A 19,309-nucleotide genomic window follows, 5' to 3' on the forward strand; every position below is an offset into this window, starting at 1 on the left:
TGACGCATGCGCAGGGAGACGCAGCCGCCGCATATATAAACGCGAACCCAGACTCTTCCTCGTAGTGCCGCCGGGACCGTTGGCTACAGACCTGGTTTTGCAGCTTTTGTATTACACGCTGTCTGGGCACTGCGAGCTAAGAACGCCGAGCTCGCGGGCCAGTCATCATGTCGCGTTACGGGCGGTATGGTGGAGGTAAGAGGCCGGGGCCCGGTAAGGGACGTTGCTGTGGATGTAGTGAGTATTGCGAGGTCGTGGGGTTGGCGCGGCGGTTGGGAGACGGTTATTCCGCGTGCGTAATGGCGGCTTCGGCGCACACCATACGAAGCCGGAGGCCGCGGGGGCGGGGTATCGAAGGCAGCCGGGGGGTGGCGGGTGCAGGTCTGTGGTGGGTTCCGTATTCATTCTTGGGCGATTTCGTCTCCCACCACAGCCCAAGGCAGGCCCACGATCACTGTTTCCCTGTTGCCCTTCTTCGAGCCGCCCGCCTGCCCCCCCACCCCCCCGCTCTCGGCTGCCATTTTGCGCACATTGACGACCATGGTGGCGCATTTCCTTGGCGCTTTCCCGCCACTTTAGCAGACAGATCTGGTCGCAGCCGTAAAATCGGGGGTGAATTTGAGACTGAACAAAAGTGTGGCAGCTTCGAGGTGCGCATTCTCGTCAGACAATCGGTCGAACTGAGGAGTGGGAATGGAGACATAATCTTTTCGTCTGGCGGCTGGTTTCTTTTCTCTTTTAGCTTTTTCGAGCGCGGTTTATGGCTCTGGGGCGGGGAGCTGGAGTCTGGGCGAGCCTGCGCCTGGGGCGGTTGCCGCGGAGGACGAGAGCCGGCGCAGCCCCGTTCTCCCGGTCCGGCCCCTGCCGGGTCGCCCGCCGCGGACGCTGCCGGCCCGCGCGCTCCCCGCGAGCCCGGGGCTGCCGGGACTCGGGGGCGGGGCCGGGGCGGAGTCCGCCCCACGCCTCGGAATATCCTACCACGTGTCTGTGCTTCTGTTCTGGAGGTCGTTTCCTTATTAGAATGTAAAGATCTTTGTCATACGCCTAGCTTTTCAAAATGAATGGGCTTTGCTGGTTTTAAGGCTAAATTAAATCTTTGATAAAAGCGTTAAACGTGCTTTGTACAATCTTACGGATGGCCTGCTTGGGACACAGAATTGACTCAAACTTAGGCAAAATATTGCATAACATGCATTGTTCTATTTGCATTTTTAAACAGAAACCAAGGTGTATGTTGGTAATCTGGGAACCGGTGCCGGCAAAGGAGAGTTAGAAAGGGCTTTCAGTTATTATGGTCCCTTAAGAACTGTGTGGATTGCGAGAAATCCTCCGGGATTTGCCTTTGTGGAATTTGAAGATCCTAGAGATGCAGAAGATGCAGTGCGAGGCCTGGATGGGAAGTAAGTAGATGTTGGTTATGAAACTGACGTTTATTAGAATATCCCTGTGAGCTGGGTAGTGAGGTAGGTGATAAGCTTGGATTCTGTAGTCTGGAGGAGACAAGCAGCTAATCTTAATTCTATATATTTTAGACATGAAGGGGGTGCAAATGTGGGGTTGGAAGGGTTTATAAAGGTAACGAGTTTGTGAGGGAAGAGTGGTTGGAAAGTTCTAAATCTAGAAGTGGTGTATTCTTTTGGCATTAGAATTTTGTTGATTTTCTTTTATAGGGTGATTTGTGGTTCCCGAGTGAGAGTTGAATTATCAACAGGCATGCCTCGGAGATCTCGTTTTGATAGACCACCTGCCCGACGTCCCTTTGATCCCAATGATAGATGCTATGAATGTGGCGAAAAGGGACATTATGCTTATGATTGTCATCGTTATAGCCGGCGGCGGCGAAGCAGGTATCTATTTTAATAAAGGAATGGTTGGTATACTAGTTAATCAAGTAATTTTTTTATTAGCAAGGCAGATACTAGTATTTTTCTATAAACTTGAATGTTAATTGTACAGGTGTATTTTACAATTTTTGTTTAATTAAACAAATGTTAATATATTAATAATCAACCTGGTCAAAACCTTTCAGGTTTCTTCGTTTGAGTCAGTCGCCTTGATTCAGAATGTCACGAGCCTTATGATATCATGCTGAGGCGCCTTGCAAATCCGACAATTAAGATCCTCCTAGACCTTGAGGTGATCAGCATAAGAGGCCAGATCCCCTCGAGTCATCTACACCTAGCTTCACCTTATTCTTTAAAGGGCAGAAAATTTGAGACGGTGATCGCCGTAACAGTAAATTTGGCTTACAATTGGGGCCCCCTCCGGTTTAGAAAGAGGAACACCAGATTGACCACATTCCCAACTAGAAAAATCTTCTTGCGTCAATCAAGCCTCACCTGGCTCATTTGGCTGTCAGTTTGATCGTCGTTAGATTGAAGAAAACATCTAGATGCAGCGATCGGCTATAGATACTTCTAGATCGTCTAGATCTACTAGACCATGGGCCAAAGAGGGTCGACCTGCAAACTTGCAAGGTTTATTTTAAATACACATTACGGTGTTTTATATTAATGTAATTCTAAGATGTAATTCAACTTTTAACAAATCTCTTTTTAGGTAGTAAAAAAAAAAAAAAAAACTAATAGGCCCAGAGTTTGTTTCCAAATGAGACACTAAATTTAAATAGTTTTGAGATTCGACTTCAGCAGAGGCACACAAACTCTAAAAACGAGTTACCATCTAACATTTTGTTTTTCTCTAACTTAAAAAATAGGTCACGGTCTAGGTCACATTCAAGATCCAGGGGTAGGCGATACTCTCGCTCACGAAGCAGGAGTAGGGGAAGGAGGTGAGAAATACTAATTAATTTAAGTTTTAACAAGTGATAAACTTTAATTGGACGTAAGACTTAAACTTTGATTTATTTTTTAGGTCAAGATCAGCATCTCCACGACGATCGAGATCTGTGTCTCTTCGTAGATCAAGATCAGCTTCACTCAGACGATCTAGGTCTGGTTCTATAAAAGGATCGAGGTATTTCCAGTATGTAACACTTTTTTTCCCTTATTTGTATTTGGATTGTCACGTCTTAATGACTGCACTTTAAGACAATTAATGAATGTCTTAAAGACATAATTGAAATGGATTGCTTCAGAAAATTTTTTGAGACCTAAAAGTTGAAATTTATACATGACCTGTAAATGGATATTACCTAATTGTACAGTTTAAGAAAAGCCCAATCAAAGATTTTTAAAGGGTTGTTTGAGAGGTCGTGGTAGAGGACGGTCCAAAGCACAAATCCTCAAGTCATTCTAGTGAACACTGTGGGTAGACACGTTGTTGAGCTCTAGAGCAAATTATGTCTGTCTAGGTAAATGATGCCACCTCTAGAAGGTGATAATTGCTTGATCTCTTAAGGAGGCCCCTTAGAACGAGGAGGAGACTTAGAAGCAAGTTGGAAGAAAAACTTCTCCTTTTTGGAATGATGGGAGGTGAATTTGAGACCATAGAAAGTTGTTTATAGAGTAGTAGTTGTGTACATGTGGGTAAATGTGGCCTGTTTTTAACCTGAGACTTATACTGAAATGTAAAAAGTTAAGAACCTTAGTTTTTTTTACTCCCTTTGTTAGAAGTCCTTTAAATGTGGTAGAAATGGGTAAGATTCTAGAAAATGAGAAGTTGACAGTATTACAGTTGAGTTACTAGTAGGGAATGCCGCTCCCTGGGAGTTAACTACTGTTAAATAACAGTACAAAATCTCCAAACGCAGGGATTCTAAAATTCGCAGTCCAGTTGAGGAAGCTCTGACACTCTAGATAAATGCATTTAATTTGATTACAGGACCCCCCAAATGTATGTATTTTAGAGCTTGGATGACAAATCAATAGTCTTGAGCCATGAAAGCTTGTTGATATAAGAATAATAAAGTCCTAAGACCCAGTTGTGACTTGATACTGCGCTTATCACCAGAAGAATGGAAATACCCGTTTAGGGATCTGTGTGATGTTGGTTTGATTCTTCTAAGATAAAATTAAACCAAACCATATCAGTCTTAAAAACGTTTTTTTATTTCTTTTGGATACTATACTCTTTCAGAATGTCTTACCTCTGTACAGGAAGTTTGACTATCAGCCCAGCTCATTGAGATGATAGAACCAAACAATTGACATGGTGGTTCTTTATTTTGATATCAGAGCTTATTAAAAGTATAATTTGTCCAGTCTTAGGCCGATACAAGGAAAGAGTTGTGTTTTGCTAGGTTTTTTTTTTTTAATACTTCACTAAAAATTTTTTTAAGTAATCTTTACACCCAGCATGGGCATGGGCTCTAACTCCTAACCACTGAGAGATCAAGAGTTGCACACTCTACCCACTGAGTCAGCCAAGCGCCTTGTGTCTTGCTTAATTTTAGTTTCTCTGTTCTTAGTTTACCTAATAAAGTGCTCAGTAGGTGTTGAAAGAGATTACTCCTATGAACTAATTGGTATAATTGTTTTTCTTTTTATTAAGATCACGGTCGAGATCAAGATCAAGATCCAGGTCTCTGTCACGACCAAGAAGCAGGTAGGGTAAAAATCTGATTAATGCTCTTCTAGTATATGGCACCAATATCCAAAGAGTTCAAAGTGTTTTGAATTGAAATTTCAAGTGTTAACTTTAAGCCAAGGTGTTAGTGGGACACAGTACCTTATTAGTAAACCAAACTTCTAGAACTTATATTTATACGTGGCTTTTTGTGGCTGACTTCCTGGAAAGGAAATGTCAAGCTATAGTGAAAAAGAAGTTTCTGACTTTGGGGTTATATGAAGAGGCCTTGTTAGAACTGATGGGCGCATGGAGAAGCATTTTGAGATAATTGTGCTTAAAGCAGAGTGTAAAGATTGTGATACAGTGAAGCAGTTGACTCATTTTATGAACAGTTGTTGGAAGATTGGCTTTTGTTTGCAAAAACTGGTAGGCTCTTTTTCAGTTTAACAGAGGCCTGACCTTTTAATTTTAAGCTCAGGGCAACTTGGGGGTTCATTTCATGATACTGTGATAATAAGAAAGGGATTGGTTAGTACTTTTTCTTAATAGAATTTCTCATGTTTTGACAGCCGATCAAAGTCCAGATCTCCATCTCCAAAAAGAAGGTAAGCTAAATAATTTGTTGCCAAATCTTAACTGTCAATTGTGGCCTCTGCAAAATTTGTTTTGCTTACTGCTTACTTTTGCAGGCTTTGAGCTCTTTGGAGAATTGGTGCTATATATATTACTAGATACTAAGTTGCTTAGGTGATTGCTTTTCCCACTTCAGCATTAGCTTATATTTTTGGTGGATGTTTAGTCATAAAATGTTAGGGATTATTAAGATGTTTAGTGCGGTGAACCTTTAACTGTATAATTTCATGTTAAGAAACCTTCTTTTTCCTCCACGTGGGACAGTCGGTAAATGAAGTACCCACATGAAGGAAAAATGTTTAGGTTGAGATCTTAGAGCTAAAGCATTGTCTTGCTTATTAGTTGCTACCTAATGATCAAACCTCTCAGAATTCAAATAGTTCTCTTGCAGTTGTAGCAAGGAGGCTATTAAATCCAATCTTAAGCAGGGACAAAGGATTTGTATGTAAATCTTTGATTTTTAGCTTTCTGCTAATAGTACCTTTGGCCACCTTTGAGTTCATTGAAATTGAGTTTTGCCCTGACATGTACATGAGAAGAGTAAATTTCAGTAAATACTAATCAGTGCCGAACTTAATGTTTTTCTTTTTAGTCGTTCCCCATCAGGAAGTCCGCGAAGAAGTGCAAGTCCTGAAAGAGTGGACTGAAGTTCTCAAGTTCACCTTTTAGGGAAAAGTTATTTTGTTTACATTATTATAAGGGATTTGTGGTGTCAAAGTGTAACCTAGGAAGGGTATTTCAACCATCTAATCAAAATGGATCTGGATTATTACTCTGTAAATTCACAGCAGTAAGATAATATAAATTTTTGTTGAATGTATTAACATCCTATGGTCTGAAAATGTGGGTTTTTATTTGGCACATTTAAATAAAATGTTTCTAACTAGATTTTTGATTTGTGTTCAATATTAATACTCAGTTTGTTAAGCTTCGGGGGTAAACCTTGATATTAACCATATTCATACAGACTTACATTTCAAAGTTTAATGGTGTTTGAGTCATGAACCTCATTAGCTGTAGTATACATACACTTTGAAAATTATTTTTTATCCTTAGAGCTTTGGGTGAGATAAGAACTCAAGTCCCTTTAATAGCATAAGTGTATCTGACAAGTCCCTACTTCAATCTGTTGGAGTTAGTGTTATTTGGTAACAAGCTCCAATGATCTCAATTTGTCAACCTAGACGGACCACTGATTTCCAAGGGCTATTTAGTAAATGAGGTTTTCAGGGTATCAGATGGGATGGTGTCAAATTAGAACTCCTGATTTAGTAAGTTCTACCCGATTTTTTTTTCAACATTAATTTTATACCACAACTTTTGCATGTTTGAGGAATTGTCTGAATTTGGCACAAAACATCTTCATGTAAACCAGCTTTGCAAAATTTTCAGTCCAGATAATCTATCTCTTGAAACAGATTCCCTTATTCTGAGCAGAGATCTATTAATTTCCAATCTAGGTTTTTCAGTTCCCGACTACCAATATCTTATTTTGCCAGGCTGGTGCAAAAGTAATTAAAGATGTCAATCAGAAATGTTAATGAGACTAAAGTTTTGTAAATCTCACCTACATTTAGTAACACCTTATGTAGTTGTTTTGGTAGCACCTGGTAGCTCTTAGAATATAGCCAGTAGATTCTTTATTGAGACTTTATCTTTAGTAGGGCAGTAATAGTTAATTTTGAGTTTTCTGGTCAAGCTTTTACCAGGTATTCACTAGCATTGGTGCAAAAAGGGAATACTGGTCTGCATCAAATTTATTTGGTCTGATCGCTAGTGCGTTGAAAGATTGGATGCTTTGTTTTCAGAATTTTGACAACTGGCTGAATTATAATGGTGTAAAGCTTTGTGTATAATTGGCAGGCTAATTTGTTGCACTTGGTCAGCTTTAATTGTTCTGTATTATATAAAGATAAGTTCACTTAATAAATCTGCAGAGAACAAACAATCCTGATATCAATTTTTGGAAGTGGGAGTTCTGAGCCGAGAGTAGGAATCACCTGTAGTTTGGGATAGATTTCTGGCAGCATCCCAGAGATGAGTACAAAAGGATGAAAAGGATATGAAGAGGGGTAGGGGCAAGAATGGGTTTAAGAAACAAGCCCAGGAAGTGTTGCTCTAAATGGGAAAGGGAATGCTGGGTATCTAGGCTAGTACCTTTCATATGCTTGACAGCAACTACTATGATTAGTATACACCTTAATACTTCAATGCAGTGTATTTTTTATAGTTTCAGATGTTAGGAATGCTAAATTTATGTGACTGACTTGGTAAGTGCTAGTCTAGGCTCATTCCTTCTAAATTTTAAACCTGGCACTACTTGGTACCTGATTGAACACATCAGACATGGTACTTTGGACATAGAATCTAATTTTGGTCCTCTCACCTGCAGAGGTGTTGAGCGGTAGGTAATGCATGCCCTTGACTTCACAGTGGGTTTTCCTTTGGACTTGGAGCTAGGCTAAGTATCAAGTGGAAGAGGTCCTACCATCTTGCCATGTTCCCTCCTGAGGATGAAGGAAATCTGAGGGAGTTTGGAAATGCCATCACTTTGAGACTTGGTTAAATGAGTGGTGGCATATAGGATTGTGATTCTCATTTTTGTGTAGCCTATCTTGAAGTCTAAAGGAGCACGGTGATTTCCAAGATAATATAAAAAGGAAATGGAAGCTCTAAAACAGCTTGGTAGAGTAATCAGAGTGAAGAGTAATAGCAAAGAATTCATTAGATTTGGCTCTTAACCGAGCAACCGTTGTTTGGAGGCCTTTGGAAGGGAGGGCTATACAACCTAGAAGATGTAATTGCATAGCTGGGAAGAGATGATGAAGTAAAGGTCAAAGTAACATATTAGGGGCCTGACTGGTCTTGGAGTGTTTGGAGGGTGGTGAAAACTGGTAACAAGCTGAAGAAATGGGGTGAAGATGCCTAGGTTTATGGTACAGTAGTATTAAAGCTGTTCTATCCAGAACTATCTTAAGGGAGGGTGGCAGGGAAGCACCAGTAGGCAGCTTTAAGGCCTGATAGGTTATTTTTTCCACAACTTACAGATTTCCTGTTACCATTCTAGTAAAAATGTCAAAGGACATTGTCGATCCCCACAACAAAATAGTGCTGTTAACCCCATCTCACAGAAGAGGAAATGGGTTCAGAGAGATCGTTAATACTGTACTATTATCCTCTTAGGAGGTAGGAAACGTTCGGATCCTATATACCGTTTCAAAGCCCTTACTTTTCTAATCAATAAAGCACCTTACTGCTCCTTTGAAACAAAACTGTGTAGGAAAATCAGAAAATACAACCTATGATTCTACCCATAACCATTGCTATTAACTTGGCTATTTTTTTTCCAGACTTAATGAGGAAAAGATCCTGGATAGAAGGATGTGGAATGCAGTAGCCAATTAACTGTTATGCCCTCAAGGCCAGTTCTTGGATCTAGTGCTTTTTCCTTTTCCCATAGGCCACTGGCCCAACTTATTTTACATTTTATTTCATTTTTTGACTTGGTAATATATATTCAAGGTATATATGGTAAGAAGGCTCCCTACCCCTGACTCAGCAGCACAGTTTCTTCCCCAAAGGTAACCACTGTTGCCAATTATATAGCCTGAGCAAATATACATAGATATTTTCTCCTTTTTCCTCTTAAAATAGACACACCTTGTTTTTCTCACTTAACATTTTGGAGTTCTTTCATGTAGGTAAAAATGGCACTTCCTCATTTTTTCTATGTTGCATACTATTTAGTTTCTGGATATTGCATAATTTATGCAGTTAACTTTTGTGCCCCTTCAATGTGCCAGGTACTGCTAGCCTTGGAAAACAGGTGAACAAAGTCTGTCTTCATGGAACTTAAGTTCTGGAGAGACAAATGAACAAACAGGTGGGTAATAATGTATATGTGCAACCGTGAAGCTCGGGGAGAGGGAGTTGGTTGGTGTTGGGTAAAGGGTGTCTAAGGGAGGCCTCTGATGGTGACATTTGCGCAAGTGAGGGAGTATATGTCAACTCTGGGCAGAGGGCGCAGTAAGTAAGCGTGAAGGCCCTGAAGAGGTTTGGGAGAGGGCTGTAGGATTAGATCATATGGGACCTCGTATACATTGGAGAAGACTTGCTTTGTTTCCACTGAGGATTTTTGAGCAAAGAGTAACAGGAATTGAATCAGTTACCTGTTACCTGATAAGAGGGTTGTTTCTAATTACTGCAACAATACTGTGGTGAGTAACCTTGTACAATACATTGCACATGTGACCCTGCATATCTTGGATAATCCCTAGAAGTTGAATTGCTGGGTCAAAGGATATGTGCATTTATATTTTTGCTAGGTATTGTTAATTTGCCCTGGTGACTAGGTATATGAGTGTCTTTCTCTGTACTGTTGCCTACGTGGTGCTATCATTTGTTAAAGTTTACCAATCTTGTGTTGGAAAATGGTGTCTCAGCATAGTTTTTGCTTTTTGTTTTAATTGTGGCAGAATGCATATTTTCCCCCTATTCTGCAAAGTTTCCACATACTCAGAAGTCTGGTTTATGTTACCCTTGCTCTCAACACCATAAACTTTAGTCAGATTTCTATTCACACTGTAATTACCTATCTACTTCTCTGCAGGTACGCTGCCGAAAGTCTAATGGCTACAGCAAGTACCAGGCCTTATTCCGTTTCCTCATTGTCTAGTACTTAAATATTTGATGAAGGAAAAGTTAGTTAATGGATGAATGAATGAGTGAGTGAATGAATTCTAATCTGTTAAACCAAGCATTTAAAATTGGAACCTCCTTTCTTGTCTGAGACCTTTATAATCACCATTTCAGTTAAAAGTTCACATTGCCTTTTAGTGATCTCTAAGACTGCTTCTGACTCTCGTCTGAATCCACCGGCAAAGGATCTGGCTCCATAGGCCACTGTTCACCATGTCCAGCTCTGCTCTGCAACTCTCCTGCAAGGGTTTTTTTCTCATTTCGGTTAAACTCCAAGAGTTCTGCTCAGAAAGGATGAGGAAAATTTCTGTGCAGAAAGTTCTCTGCAGGAAGGGTAGAGACTTACCTACCACTCCAAGAGCTGGTGAGCCCAGATGAGTCTGCCTCTCCCATGGAAGAAACAAAGTCATTGGACCGACAGCAGCCATTTCATATGGCTCTCAGCTGCCTAAGGTTATATCCTGCAGTCCTGTCCAGTTCTACAGACTCCCTGGGTGCTTCTCGGGAACCGAAGCTGGCAGGTGGCTAAACGGGATCCTATAGGAAGAGCCTGTTAGCTTTTATTTTGGGTTGTAGCATACCTTCAAGAAATCTAGATTCTAGAAAATGAGTCTGTTCAATGCCAAGAATAAAAAATCTGGCTGTAAAGAAAATATATATGGCAGAGGTAAAGGTAGATGGGCTAGTTTATCTCTGTCATTGTCAAAATGACCATCACCAGAGTTCCTGGGCTCCTATAATAAGAACATACTGCTTTCTTTAACTAAGGCTGGCTGTACTATGCTTTAATGTTCATATTCTTTCAGAGTGCAGGCTATTTATTTAGACCAGGATTTAGGAAATTATGGCGCACAGGCCAGATCTGGCCCACTGCTGTTTTCATACAGCTAATGAGCTAAGATGGTTTCTACATTTTTATGTGGCTGAAAAATGTATAATAATAATGACGTGAAAATTATGTGAAATTCAAATTGTAGCATCCATAAAGTTTTATTGGGACACAGCCAGGGCTCATTTGTTTACCTATCATCTCTTGAGTTTTTGTGTTATAGTGGCAGAGTTGTGTAATTGTGACAGATTGTAAGTCACAAAACCATTTACAGAAAATGTTTGCCACCCCTGGTTTAGACATTTATCTTCACCTGTTTACAATCTTCAATATAATTATTTCTGAAGATCCTAGGTGCCATTACTAGTAGGGTTGCAACAGCCTTACCAAGACATACTTTTGGTCTGGGGAGATTGTTTCTTTGTGACTCATTCTTGAGAAAGTGCTTCATGAAGCTAGGGGGCAAATTCTAGCTAAACATTTATGCACTTACAGTATTAGTGAAAGCTTTTACTCTAGGACGATGGTTCTCATCCCTAGTTACATATTAGGATCACCCAGAAGCCTTAGAAACATTCTAGTGAAGTCAAAATTGCTGAGGGTGATGCCTGAGCATTAATATTCTAAAAATCTTCCTGGTGATTCTAATATATAACCAGAATAGGAAACTATTGCTCCTGGGGCTAGTGATAGCCCACTCCTAGTTCACTAGTTATGGGACAGATTGGCCTGATTTAACTGCTATTATAATAGTTTGCAATACTCGTGATTCAAAGGAAGGTTCTAATATGTATCCTTTATGTTTCTCTGAGTAAATGACCTTATGCTGGAATGAGACCTTTTTATGAAAATGGTAGAAACTACATTTTAGTTTATATAACTACCAGCAGAGGTCACTGTGCTCAGAGAAATATTCATCTAAAAGAAAGCTAATGTTCAGTTCAGGAAATTTGAAGCAGTGTTTACTAGAACTGTTGGTTTTACCCAACACTAAGACAACTCCAGGCATGGCCTCTGGTCACAGTTACTGCTTCAAAGCATCTGTGGCTGTTCTAGCTACATGCATACATTTATAATTGTCATCTTGATGTGACGATGCTTTTATTATAAAATAGCTTTGTCTCTACGAATATTTATTATTTTTTTGAATATTTCATATCTTAAAGTCTATTTTGTCTGATAGTAATATAGCCACTCCAGCTCTTTTTTTTTTTTTTTAAGATTTTATTTATTTGACACAGCACAAGCAGGGGGAGCAGCAGAGGAAGAGGGAGAAGCAGACTCCCTGCTGAGCGGGGATCCTGATGCGGGGCTTGATCCCAGGACACCAGGACCATGACCGGAGCTGAAGGCAGATGCCCAACCAACCGAGCCATGCAGGCGCCCCCCACCCCAGCTCTCTACTGATGACTGTTTCATATGGCATATCTTTTCCATCCACTTACTTTCAGCCTATTGGTGCATATAGTTAGTTGCTGTATCTTGCTTTTTATTTTTTTTTTATTATTATTTTTTTTTATTTTTATTTTTTTTTAAAGATTTTATTTATTTATTTGACAGAGATAGAGACAGCCAGCGAGAGAGGGAACACAAGCAGGGGAAGTGGGAGAGGAAGAAACAGGCTCATAGCGGAGGAGCCTGATGTGGGGCTCGATCCCATAACGCCGGGATCATGCCCTGAGCTGAAGGCAGACGCTCAACCGCTGTGCCACCCAGGCGCCCCTGTATCTTGCTTTTTAAATTCAGTCTGACAAAACTCTGCCTTTTGGGGGTATTTAAGCCATCTGCAGTTAGTACAATTATTGATATGGTTGGATTTACAATTGCCATATTTTTTTTTGTATTTCCCATTTTGTTGTTTTCTGTATGTTTTCTTTTTCCTCTCTTCCTCTTATAACCGCCTTCTTCTGTATTAAATGTGTTTTTAGTGTATCATTTTAATTCCTCTTGATTTTATTTTTTACTATATTTGTGAGTTATTTCCTTAGTTGTTACATCTTCATTTATCACAGTCTACTTCAGATTAATATTCTGGTAAAATACAGAAATTTTCTTCCAATGTATTTCCTTTTCCTGGATTTCCCTCCCGTGTGCTGTATGTATTACAAACTCTGACACAGTGTCATAATTTCTGCTTTATACAGTCTTATGTCTTTTAAAGAAGCAATGAGAAAATACACAGACCCTTTTTGCTAACCATATATATATTTACCATATCTAATATTCTTCATTTCTTTCCAAGGATTTATGTTGCCATCTTAATTTCCTTTTAGCATGAAGGACTTCCTCTAGTATTTCTGGTAAGGCAGGTCTGCTAGCAATGAATTCTCTCATGCTTTATCTGGGAATGTTTTCGTTTCATCTTTGTTTTTGAATGGTAGATTTGGGTCAAGCACTTTGACTCCACTGTTTCAGATGAGAAGTCAGATGTAATGGTATTGGTGGTCCCCCGTAGTAATGAGTCATTTTTCTCTTGGTTTCAAATTTTCTCTTTGTTTTTTGGCATTCAGCAGTTTAAATATTACGTATCTAGGTGGGGATCTTTTTGTATTTATCCTCTCGGAGTGTTAATAGAGCTTCTTGGTTGTATCAATTAATGGTTTTTGTCAAATTTGAGGGTTTTTGCCATTTTTTGGAAATATTTTTCAGACTGTTTCCTTTTTGTTTTTTTTGTTTTGTTTTGTGTTTTGGTTCTCAAGTTTTATTCAAGAACTCATACAGAATATTCCAGATAAATGAGTTTTAATCCTCCCCTTCCTCATCCTGGTAAATCTGGAAGTAATGCAATTTGTAACTCTCTCTGCTGTTAGCAACTGTGTGTAAACCCATCACATAGATTATTATTCTTGAGATATTCTTGGTGAGATATTTCAAATACCTTTTGGGAAAAGGCACCTCAGGAGTTATAGTAATCTTGCTTCTCCCTTCAGTGGTTACAACCCTTCCACTGAGATTCCCAGTTTCTCCATTCACTTTGATTCTCTCTTGAAGAAACTGCTCAAAATTGGTAGCATCCATGATTCCATCCTCTACAGAGCGGGTGCAGTCAAGGGTTCTTTTTTTTGCCCCCTCTCCATAAGCTTTTTCACAGGTGCCATGGCGTCAGTGGAGGCAGAAAGCGTCCTCTCCTTTTTGGACTCTCACACATATGTGTTGATGTGCTTCATGTCCTACAGGTCTCTGAGGTTCTGTTCTGTTTTCCTTTTTTTTTTTTTTAAGATTTTATATACTTATTTGAGAGAGTGCTGCACAAGCAGGGGGAGCGGCAGGGAGAGGGAGAAGCTCCCTGCTCAGCAGGGAGCCCAATGCGGAACTCGATTCCAGGACCCTGAGATCATGACCTGAGCCAAAGGCAGATGCTTAACCGACTGAGCCACCCATGGGTCCCTGTTCTGTTTTCTTCAATTTCTTTTCTGTTTTTCAGATTAATAATTTCTATTGATTTATCTTCAAGTTCACTTATTTTTTCTCCTGTGCTCTCAGATCTATTTCTTAGCTTCTCTAGTGAACTTTTCATTTATTATTGTAAATTTCAACCCTACAATTTTCACTTGGTTGTTTTTTATAATCTGTCTCTATTCAACTTTTTGGTTATTTTAAAAAACATTCTTGTGTTTATTTTTAAGCTTAGTTTTCTAGGGGGTTGCCCTGTGTCTGTGTAGCTAAGTGGTTAGCCAATCTCTAGACAGAGGCTGTGCTCAGACACCCCAGCCAGTCAGATTTCTGCCCTCTGCCCTCTATCTGTTTTAGATGGGGAGTGAATTCAGTGTTTGGGCTGTTTTCAGTTCTGCCCTGGCTTTTACTTTTTGCTGAACCCCTTTTAATTTCCTGTGTACATGCATGCAGCCTCAGAGTTGGCCAGGAGTGTACAGCTTGGACCCTGTCTGGTCTCTGCGATGCATGTGTGCAGCCTCTAATCATCCAGAAATCTGCATTTTCCAACCAGATTGCAACATCAGGCTAGTAGAGCCATCAGTTGTCCCTGCTTGCGTAGCAGTGAGATCATTCCTTCTATTGATAAAACTGTTGGGTATTGGTATCACCCACTGCTCCAAATTGAGTGAACACCCCCTTCAACCACAGCAACCTGCTGGTCCACATGTTCTGTTTTGCCCTCGCAGAACCTCCACAGTGACTGAGCTGGGGGAGGATGGGAGTGAGAGCAGCTCCAGGCAAGAATCCCACAGTTTCCCACTGTTGTGCAAAGTCCGTAGTTTTCCAAACATAAACACATCGCAGATTACTGTATGCTTTTGGCCAGTTTCCAGAACAGCAAAGTTGTTTTGTCAATTTTTTTTTCAGCGTTCTATAGTTGCTTTTTTGAGGAGAGAGGATTTGCTGACCTCCTTACTTGGCTATAGCAGGAAGTGCTACCCAAAGCATCTGAGGCTTGAATTATGATTTGAGTCATTGGAGAAGTTGAAACTTGAAAAAGATAAATGCCTCCATTGAAAAAGGATTGCATTCCTGCCAAAACTGTCTAAATAGCCCACTGCAAACTGGTGATCCAGTTGTTTAAAATGGTTATGACTGATAACAGGAACTGGCTGGGAACAGAAGGTACGTGCTGTGTTTCCCTTCTGTCTTCTGCTGGTAGTTCTGTGTTTTTTCACGTTCTACTTTTTACAAACTGTATTCATCGGCACTAACTTCCTTTAGTCCTTTGAGATTGGACGGTCATAGGTTACCTAACAGGTCGCAACAGTTCAACCTCCACAGTATGCCATCTTAGTTTAGTCTTTCCACAATGTTTGTGCAGTTGTTTAGGATTACATCTTACCTTGTTAGGCAAAACGTTTGGGAATTGGGAAAATGAAGATCCCACAGCTAATGATAAGAATTTATATTCTAAGAATTTGAAACAGGAATCCATAGATCACTGAACTAAAAAGTCAGTGATTGGCTCACCTGTGAAGGGTCAGAACTCAGAATAATAGCACTAGTCTGGTTGTGGGTAGGTGGTGTATGGTAAAGAAGGCATGGACTCCTGGAGGCCTGGAAACTTATTTTTGTGGGGGTGGGGTAGTTTGTGTTGCATTTAGTGGATATTTGCATTCTCAACAAGTCTTTAATCTGTGGTTGTGTGGTGTCTTTCATATTGAATACCATGTTTGTCTTCACCATCTCACATGAACTAAAATTGTCCTGTTATTAGCCTGTAAAGTTTTGTTTCTTGCTGACACCTTCAGTGAGTTCGTCATAAAATGCCACATTTAAGCTCACATGTCACACTCTCCATGTCTCATAAGTATATAGAAGGTCTTTTCTCAGGCAAATCAAAGTTCTTTTTTATGTGTATATTTTATAAAAAGGGATAGATTGGTTGCTACCACAAAAAGATCAATTTCTCTAAAATTTTACTGTCATCAGATTTGTTGCTCGACGTAGCCTTTTTATTGTCTTTCATAACCGCAATTACCAGTATCTTCCTCCAACTGCCCTAAAGGTGCATGTCCTTACTGGGGCTAAGTAACTCTTTTTATTTATTGTTTGTTTTTGTTTAAGATTTATTTATTTACTTATTTATTAGAGAGAGAGAGCACATTGGGGGAGGAGCAGGAAAGGGATAAGCAGACTCTGTGCTAAGCGAGAAGCCTGATGTGTGGGGCTCAGTCCCACGACCCTGAGATCATGATCGGAGCTGAAATCAAGATGCCTAACTGGCTGAGGCACCCAGGTGCCCTATTTATTTTTAATTTTTTAATAATTTTTTAATGAGTGGAAGATGTTACATTATTTTTTCTTTGTAATTATTTAATCTATTTTTAAAGATTTTTTAAATTTATTTGACAGAGAGGGAAAGAGTATACAAGCAGGGGGAGCAGCAGAGGAAGAGACAGAAGCAGGCTGTCCGCTGAGCAGGAAGCCCGATGTGGGACTCGATCCCAGGACTCTAGGATCACGACCTGAGCCGAAAGCAGACACTTAATAGACTGAGCCACCCAGGCGCCCCTATTTATTTATTTATTTATTTATTTATAAAGGTTTTATTTATTCATTTAACAGAGAGAGAGAGACAGCCAGCGAGAGAGGGAACACAAGCAGGGGGAGTGGGGGAGGAAGAGGCAGGCTCCTAGTGGAGGAGCCTGATGTGGGGCTCGATCCCAGGACTCTGGGATCACGTCCTGAGCCGAAGGCATATGCTTAACTACTGAGCCACCACTGAGCCCCTCTATTTTATTTATTTTTAAAGACAATTCTTTAGAACAGAGGAAAACAAAGTACAGTCGACCTTTGAACAACATTGGTTTGAACTGCACAGGTCCACATACATGTGGGTTTTTTACAGTCTGTAAATATATTTTCTCTTATGATCCTCTTAATAACATTTTCTTTTCTCTAGCTTATTTTATTGTAAGAATACAGTAATACATGTAACATGCAAAATATGTTAATCAACTGTTTATGTTATTGGTAAGGCTTTAGGTCAACAACAGGCTATTAGTAGTTGAGTTTTGGGGGAGTCAAAAGTTATACGTGGATTTTTGACTGCATGGGGGTTGATGCCCTGAACCTCTGCGTTCCTCAAGGGTCAAATGTACTTGGGTAATAAATGTAACCTCAAACCTAGAAGCCACTAAACTGGGAACTAATTCGTAGTTGTTATATTTCCTTGAGAATAAGAAAATATTCTTTTTCTTTCTTCTCTAGGGTTTCCTAAATGATTTCTGGCACCTAGAATATTACAACCCTGCACAGAAAATTAATTAAACTAGTAGTTAGGTTGCAATCTGCCTAATATTTCATCTCTGAGGCCCCTTGACTAAAGTATATATTGGTAGCTTTAGAGTGAAGAAACCTGGCAGCCTTCCCCAGGTGAACAAAGTTAACCTCATCGGTGAGAGGCCACACCCGGAACTTGGCATTACCTGAAGGCTGCAGCGTAAGAACGGCATTATTCCAGTGATACTCCTGCGAAAGATGTATGACACCAATCTGATCAGGAAGAAACAGCACACAAATCCCAATGGAGACACATTGTGTAAAATAACTTTCCTGCAATCCTCAAAAATATGAAGGTCGTAAAGGTCAAGTCAAGGGAGACTGGAGGAATTGTGCTGGATTGAAGGAAACTGAAGAAACAAGTACTATTTGTGCTCCTGGTTTGGACCCTTTTGCCAGGAGGGACATTGAGACAGGTGGTGAAATCTGAATGGGATCTCTGAGTCGGGTGTATGGAAATTTTTTGTATTGTTGTTGCAACTTTTCCGTAAGTTTGAAATATTTTTTTTTAATGTGTCTTCCCTCCCTCATTTTGCAGACTTAAATTTTTAATTGCAAAAGGAAGATGCTTGGCTTTGGCAATTCAAACAATATCAATGAAATAAAAAGTGAAAGTCCTTCACTCCTCTCCAAATTCTATTTGCCAGAGAACACAATTATTAATAACTTAATTAGCCCTTCTAGACTTTACAAATATATGTAAATTTTTGTTTTATTTTACAAAAGGAGGATAGTTGTGTAATTTGATCTCATCTCTTTTAATGGTCTTTTAATAGTTTTCCATTATATGGATTATTTATCCATTCTCTATTGATGGGTGTTAGGTAGTTTTCAGTTTTTCATTATTGCCAATTATATTGCAATGAACATCATTGTCTGAATGTTGTCTTTACAGATTTGTGTAAGTATTCCCATAGAAAAGATTTCTAAAAGTAGAATTGCTAGATCATGAGTTTTGCAAGTTCGCCAATATTGAATAGATTCTGCCAGATTTCCCTCCAAAATTGTATTAATCTACATTTCTAGATGGTGATGGAGTGAAAATTCTCTGCTTACCAATACTGTATGTTATGAATGTTAGATTTTGCCCTCTGAAAGAAAAAACTGGGGACTTTTTTTGGAGTGTAGTGCCACTGGAACGTACATTAGGCTGCCTTTTTTTTCTTTTTTTTTTTTTTTTACATTGGGTTATTTATTGAAGGGCTTACGTTCTAGATCTGCCACTTCCTGGACTGTTATTTTCTCCAGCTAGTGCCTTCTTGGTTTTTTAAAATTTGACAGAGCGAGAGAGCACAAGCAGGGGGAGCAGCAGAGGGAGAGGGAGGAGCAGACTCCCTGCCGAGCAGGGAGCTGGATGCAGGGCTCGATCCCAGCACCCTGGGATCATGACCCTAGCAGAAGGCAGACACTTAACCGACTGAGCCACCCAGGCGCCCCGACCTCTTGTTTTTAATGGGGCTTTTGCTACCTCATTACAGGTTGTAAGGGTCAGATGAAATAATTTCTTCAGTCAGACTTTTGGCAATCAAAATGAAGAGGGGCCATTTAAGGAGGAGAATCCTGGCAAGACGGTAACTGCCTTACAGGTGAGAAAAATTGAGGCCAAATGAAATTAGATTGTTTGCCCATGTAGTAAGTAAATGCCAGTAGCAAAGTTAGCGCTCAGGGTTTGGTCTGTCCTGGTGCAATTCCACATCATCTTATTGTCACTATTAGTCTTGTCTTCCCCAGAGAGACTGCTATCCCTGCAGGAATACACTACATCTCAGACATTACTTCCTGAAATCCTGAAAAGACTCAGCAGAGAACTGTGGACACAATAGGTATCCAGAAAATCCATGATGAAATGAATTAAAAATGAACACTATTTTTGGTTTATCATTGCTAAGAAAGAGGGAGTGTGGGAAGCTCAGTAGGCTGCCAGTTGGTGGCTTTCTCCTAGGAAGATGCTGGCTC

At 40.0% G+C, this 19,309-nt stretch overlaps 1 protein-coding gene and 1 pseudogene across 4 annotated transcripts; one reads left to right on the top strand and one right to left on the bottom strand.

Moving 5' to 3' along the window:
* The first annotated feature begins 35 nt into the window (after nucleotides 1-35).
* Nucleotides 36-5,991, top strand: SRSF7 (serine and arginine rich splicing factor 7). 4 transcript variants are annotated; one of them, XM_011230803.3, is made up of 8 exons: nucleotides 37-195; nucleotides 1,220-1,400; nucleotides 1,671-1,847; nucleotides 2,717-2,791; nucleotides 2,875-2,976; nucleotides 4,453-4,506; nucleotides 5,040-5,075; nucleotides 5,696-5,991. In XM_011230803.3, the coding sequence occupies exons 1-8, from the start codon at nucleotides 168-170 to the stop codon at nucleotides 5,748-5,750; spliced, it is 708 nt and encodes a 235-aa protein (XP_011229105.1). In that variant the 5' UTR covers nucleotides 37-167; the 3' UTR covers nucleotides 5,751-5,991. The 4 variants fall into 4 exon arrangements, with proteins under 4 accessions (XP_011229107.1, XP_011229105.1, XP_002924090.1 ...); XM_002924044.4 differs by having other exon boundaries at nucleotides 39-195; nucleotides 2,875-2,985; XM_011230805.3 differs by lacking the exon at nucleotides 5,040-5,075 and having other exon boundaries at nucleotides 36-195.
* A 6,986-nt stretch (nucleotides 5,992-12,977) lies between these two features.
* Nucleotides 12,978-13,906, bottom strand: LOC105239657 (annotated as a pseudogene).
* Nucleotides 13,907-19,309: the final 5,403 nt, after the last annotated feature.

Source organism: Ailuropoda melanoleuca, chromosome 4 (genome assembly GCF_002007445.2).
Source record: "Ailuropoda melanoleuca isolate Jingjing chromosome 4, ASM200744v2, whole genome shotgun sequence".
Classification (NCBI taxonomy): Eukaryota; Metazoa; Chordata; class Mammalia; order Carnivora; family Ursidae; genus Ailuropoda; species Ailuropoda melanoleuca.

What these genes read in the sequence shown, in the direction of transcription:
- SRSF7 (XM_002924044.4), top strand. Translation starts at nt 168, where the DNA reads ATGTCGCGTTACGGGCGGTATGGTGGAG. An exon ending in GTGCGAGGCCTGGATGGGAA is followed by an intron (nt 1,401 to 1,670) that starts GTAAGTAGATGT and finishes TTTCTTTTATAG; the next exon opens with GGTGATTTGTGGTTCCCGAG. An exon ending in AAAGGATCGAGGTATTTCCA is followed by an intron (nt 2,986 to 4,452) that starts GTATGTAACACT and finishes CTTTTTATTAAG; the next exon opens with ATCACGGTCGAGATCAAGAT.